A 5,630-nucleotide genomic window follows, 5' to 3' on the forward strand; every position below is an offset into this window, starting at 1 on the left:
ACACAATAATGTTATTATTACAACCGCAAGGACTAATGTGAGAGACCTAAGAGTGATTAATGTTAGAAGATCTCACCATTAAAGATCATAATAATGTCACTATCACAACCGCAAAGAAAATGAGAGACTGGATGACTAGAACCTTCGAAACTTCAAAGGAAGGGATGCCAGGCCAATGATGATATTCTTCAAGTCACTTGACTCACGAAATAGTAATAATACGATTGCAAACAAATCACAGAACGGGTAGAGATCGAACTCATGGCAGGAGAATCCTAAAACTCGTAGACCAGTGTGTTAGCCACTGGTCCATGCCAGCCTCACAAGATTAAACCAGCTAGGTTCACAAGATTCAACTAACTGGCTGTGGGATGCTCTAACTCATGTTCCTTCAAAGATGTCATCATGATTCACGAAATCGTAATAACATGAGTGCAAACAAATCAAAATGGGCGAGGTTCATGCTAACATTCCCATGGTTTATAGAAATATACCTAACTAGTTGTTGCCATGAGTTTGAACCCCACTCGTTCTGTGATTTACTTCAAGTCACTTGCTCTTTCTAGGCTGGAATACTGCTGTATTCTAACAGCTTCATTCAAGGCAGGCGAAATATCAGATCTGAAAAATGTGCAGAGAACCTTCACTGCCCGCACAGATTTGGCCAAACACCTAAATTACTGAGAACATTTGCAGTCCCTCGATCTGTACTCCTTGGAATGTAGGCAAGAGAGGTACATTATAATCTACACCTGGAAAAGTCTAGGACTGATTCTCAATCTGCACACACAAATCATTTCCCATGAAAGTAAGAGACTTTGCAGACGGTGCAAAATACCCCCAGTGAAAAGCAGGGGTGCAGTAAGTACACTAAGGAAAAGCTCAGTAAGTGTGAAGAGACCAAAATCTTCAGTGTCCTCTCTTCGTACATAAAGAAGATTACCAACAGACCCCTGGGTATCTTCTAACAAGAACTGGGCAAATTTCTCAATCAGATCGTAATCAGCCATGCTATGGTGTTTACGCTCAACTTCATGGGGTTAGCGTCAACAACCTGGTTGATCAGGCCATCCGCCAGGAGGCCTGGTCTGGGACCAGGCTGTAGGGGTGGTGACTCCAAGTAAAATGAATGTTCCCTCACGCCTGTCCGTGTTGTTTTTTGCTACTTCATATCCTAGTTTATTATTACTCTACATGTTCATGCTGTTTGTTGTCTCTTCATATTTGTTTGTTATTACTCAACATGTCCATGCTGTTTGATCTCTCTTTAAAATGTTTATGATTGCTCAGTATGTTACCAATAGTGAGTGTGTGTTTTCTGCATACAAACAATAATCTTACCGCTTTATTGCTAAGTGTTGGATAATTCCTGATGAAACGTGAAAAAAGTTTTTGAGTTTAGCCATTCCGTTTCAGTGGAATGTCACATTGCTTGGTGTTGTTACATCTCCCCGAAGGAACACCTTTAAGAGATTGACTGACTATTTTTTTTTCTTTCCCACTTTTCAATTTTCTTTCCCTCATGACTCGAGAACCAACTCATCCTATCGGATTCAAATTTTTAATGCTTATGTACGATAACAAGGACCACATTCTAGGAACAGCCTATTGACCCCCATTCCCATTCTACAGGATTCTACTTGTGTTAAAGTTTTTGTAAAAAAAAAAAAACAATATTTATTAAAGAATTATTTTGAACTAGGCAGATTTGAATTATTCATAGCTAAGTCACAAATTTAAAATGGAAACTAAACATTTCAGTCTGTTATGGACTAGTATAACACCACTTTTAAATTAATAAATATGGCCGAAATGCTCTGCATAACCTTTTGTAACTATTACAAATACTTTTCGTGAAATAAACTTCATTTTCATAATCCCTAACGGACTGAAAGGTTGTTGATTTCCATTTCCAGTTTGTGGATTGAGAATTTTTCCAGGAACTTATAAATCTCAAGCATATATTTAAGATGACTTACTTTCCTCCACGAGACTCGAAGTAGGAGTAGAGGAGAGTTGTCCCGGGCGGGTAATGCCTGTAGTGAGTCACCTGGAGAGTAAGTACAGTACTTGGTCACATGCAACATTTATAATATATTAGAGTTGTCTTGTCCTCCGAGGTCTTGGTAAAGCAGGCATCGTTTATATCTACTTTGTCTTTTCCTGGAAATGCTGCATCGTGTAGGTGACTGACTCAACGTCTTGAAACCATTTTCTTTTTTATTGTATTTATTTTATTGCAATTCACTTTTCATGTATTCGATTTACTCAGTTTATTTAATTTTTATTATTAAAAATCTTATGTAATAGGCAAATAGTAAGGAAATACAAGAACCCCAGTGAAAATAAATCACTGATTTCTCTTAAGTTCTAAGTAATTTTCACATATGCCATTATGTAAACAACTGTAAAATTGTGTAATTGTACCTGAATAAACTTACTTAACAGTTACGTCAAACACTTTAAAAAACCTAGCTCTACTTTGATTTAATACATTGACACATGTCTGCTGAATATTGAAGCCTACCAATAAACGTAAGCCGATGCCTCACACCCATATAAAGGGTTGGTGTCATTGTATTCTGGTCCTATCTGGAGAAGACCCGGGCCGGAAGTACCGGCAAATCCCTAATGAATGAATGAATGTATTCTGGTACATTCTTCTTTTTACCTTCATTGATAATCTTTCATCCCACAGACGCCTCAACACACCATTTATCATTTTCCCTTCATTTGTTCAATAGTTGACCTCGACTTTCATAATCTATCTGGCGACATGGCCACTCCTAATATTTAATTCATTCACTTCCTCCTTCCAATCTAATATACAATCTTTTATTGCCTGAACGTTTTGTTACTATCATCACCTAGTTCTTTTCTATGTTCACTTTTAATTTCCTTTGCTTGCCCATCCTTACAAACTCTTCCATAATCGGCAGAGTAACTGAAAACTCTCACTTTGTATCATATTAATTATCTTTAACCCCACACCTCTTCCCAACACCCTAGCATTTATTTATTTTACAATCCCATCTATAAATATATTAAACAACCATGACGACATCACACATCCCTGTTTAAGGCCTACAATTACATGAAAAATACTCCCCTTCTCTCCTACATATCTTAACCTAAACCTCGCTTTCTTTATATAAACTCTTCACTGTTTTTAATTAATAAGTACTGCCTATTCCATTCATTTGCAACATGGTTTCTTTATGCGACACTTAAAAGCAAGAGACATTACCTTGTAACCATCGGCCAGAAGGATAACGTTATTAACAGGTCCTACATCCATGGCTGCTCCTCTCCCACTGAACGACGTGACATCTATGACCACTGGCATCTTCCCTTCCCATCTTATCTGGGAGGAACCGGTGCCAAGAGACGGTGAAGGGCTTTTACCGCAAGGAGTTAGAGTTGCTCTCCCTGTCCTCGGATTATCCCTGATTACCCTCTCATTCCCCAAAAATATGATTACTCACCCTTTAATGGTCTTTGCACGGCCGTGTTTGAAATTACTGGCCTTCTATATCAGAACTGCTTATCTCACCCGACTGATAACTCATCATGCAACAAATATCGTTGGAGCGCAGCTGAATTGCTGCTGGAACTCTTATGTGTGAACTGTGACTAGTGATATACCTAGTGAAACACAAACATGTTGATTTGAAGTAGCTGTAGGAGGCTACACCTTCACTCCACCTCGCCTCTCTCCCCTCCTTCCTCGATTTGGAACTCAGCCATTCGCCTCTATTTACTTATGGTCTAGAGGCGGTTTTTGCCAGACCACATAAATGCTTGAGTGCCCGTGTCAGTCCTCCGTGCCGCACTCCATTCATCTTACGAACATGTCTCCTGTGTGCCTACCTGCCTGCTACAAGCAAATATCCAAGTGGTTGACACGGGCTTAGCAAGCACATTCAAGCAGGCTTGAAAGCAGCATTCCAAGGCCCAGCATGTCTACGTATACGTTCTACAGTGCTGCTGGCATACCAGTGTTTCCTGTAGTGGCTTAGTTAAGAACAATTTAACGAGCATTGCAGTACTAACTTTTTAAGTGGGACATGCCAGAGGTTCACCTATAAACATAGTAAGTTTGTGCTAGAAGTGTTAAGTGCTGCAGATTTGTTGTAACTATTTGCACGAGTGGATTTCACTGTTAGTTTAATATGTTTATTATGCACCCCATACCCATCCTGTGGGCGGTAGTCAAAAGATTACAGAGGTACATAATTGGTCCAGGGACTGGACTCCAAAGTTTTGATAGCTGAGCAAGTTACAAAGGTAATGAACTAGATCTGGTCATAATCATGACCAAGTTACAAAGGTAATGAGCTCCAGGTAGAGCTGGTCACACTCATGAATAATTGCAAAGGTAATGAATCATAAACACATTAATCATGAGAATTTACAAAGGTAATGAGCTCCAGGTAGAGCTGGTCAAAATCATGACAAGTTTCAAAGGTAATGAATGATAAACACGTTATCACATGATTACAATCATAGACAAATTACAGAGTAATGAGCAGTTAACAAACATAGCAGGGAATTCATCCATTGCCCCAACAACAGATGTTGCTAGGTGCCTGTCTCTCCTCGGCAGACAGCCATTGCAAACAGCAGCAAGTTGCCCCGGGATCTGCTGCTTGCACGAGCACCATCGACCCTCCCCAAGAGGTCCAAGAAGCCAGTGGCTCCGTTAGCAGCCCGATGGAGAGCTGTCCTAGGGACATGGCAACGTCCTGGTGGACGCCAAGTTGACTGAAGATCCCAGGCCCTCGTGTGCACGGATGTTGAAGCTTGAGGAACTGAGTACACACTGCCTGTGGCACACCTGACAGCTGCCTCGCGGTCGAACTCCACGATGCTGTCCCTGTAGTAGAAGTTCCTGTGAGCCCGGCACTCCCTGCAGTGCCATCGCTGACATCGTGGGTTAGGGGAGAAGTACCCTCTATAGATGGGGTGGTGCTGGGAGTTGGGTGGGTGAGGCGGGGGAGATGGGCAGGGGCGAGGCGTTATGAGAGGGTCACTGTTTACTACACACGCCCTCCCCCTCCCCCCCAGCGGAGAGGGGGGGAGGCGCTGACTGGTCCTGACTCAACAACACCAAACCTTCTGCACAACACTTCAACTATTTACGCTGAAACGATGCACTGGGAAGTCCGTTCGCTGCTCTGGTATCTTCTCAAAGCATTCACACTGAGTTCTGTTAAGTAGGGACCTGGTCAGCCTCTTTGACCAGGAGCTATCCTTGAAAATCCCGCAGCTAGCCCGCTACACAACCCGCCGCGTCGGCCATGTTGGCTGTGTCTGGTTTCACTGACTTAGGCAATTGTGCTACCATCAGTACCTACGTAGGCTTAAAATGAGTGAGGAATGTCTGGCCTGCTGGGTGACCTTGAAAATGGCACTGTAAGACCCGCATGCCACTTACACCCATACTGCGTGTGTCTAGTGAGGTGAATGTCCCTTCCTCGACTTTCCTATTCACCGGTATCCCTTAACTCGTCGCCATTATCTACATATGGGATAAGGGCGAGTTTAGCTGATCCAGGCTAAACAGCGCTCCAAGCCAGCCAGTGAAGGCCAAGTTACAGAATGCCTTTGTGAACGTTCTACAGTGTTCC

General features: G+C 42.1%; 1 protein-coding gene across 2 annotated transcripts in view; it reads right to left on the reverse strand.

The window, feature by feature from the left end:
- The window catches only part of LOC128696732 (nicotinamide phosphoribosyltransferase), a 25,716-nt gene extending 20,414 nt beyond the window's left edge, over positions 1-5,302 (reverse strand). Inside the window, exons 1-2 of one of the 2 annotated variants that reach the window (XM_070094475.1) lie at positions 3,248-5,302; positions 1,980-2,050 (exon numbers count right to left, since the gene is read on the reverse strand). In XM_070094475.1, the coding sequence (XP_069950576.1) occupies positions 1,980-2,050; positions 3,248-3,346 (170 nt within the window). In that variant the 5' untranslated portion in view covers positions 3,347-5,302. The remainder of the gene's footprint in view (positions 1-1,979; positions 2,051-3,247) is intronic. The other variant, XM_070094474.1, reaches the window with a different exon arrangement.
- Between the last annotated feature and the right edge of the window lie 328 nt (positions 5,303-5,630).

This window comes from Cherax quadricarinatus, chromosome 46, assembly GCF_038502225.1.
Source record: "Cherax quadricarinatus isolate ZL_2023a chromosome 46, ASM3850222v1, whole genome shotgun sequence".
Lineage (NCBI taxonomy): Eukaryota > Metazoa > Arthropoda > Malacostraca > Decapoda > Parastacidae > Cherax > Cherax quadricarinatus.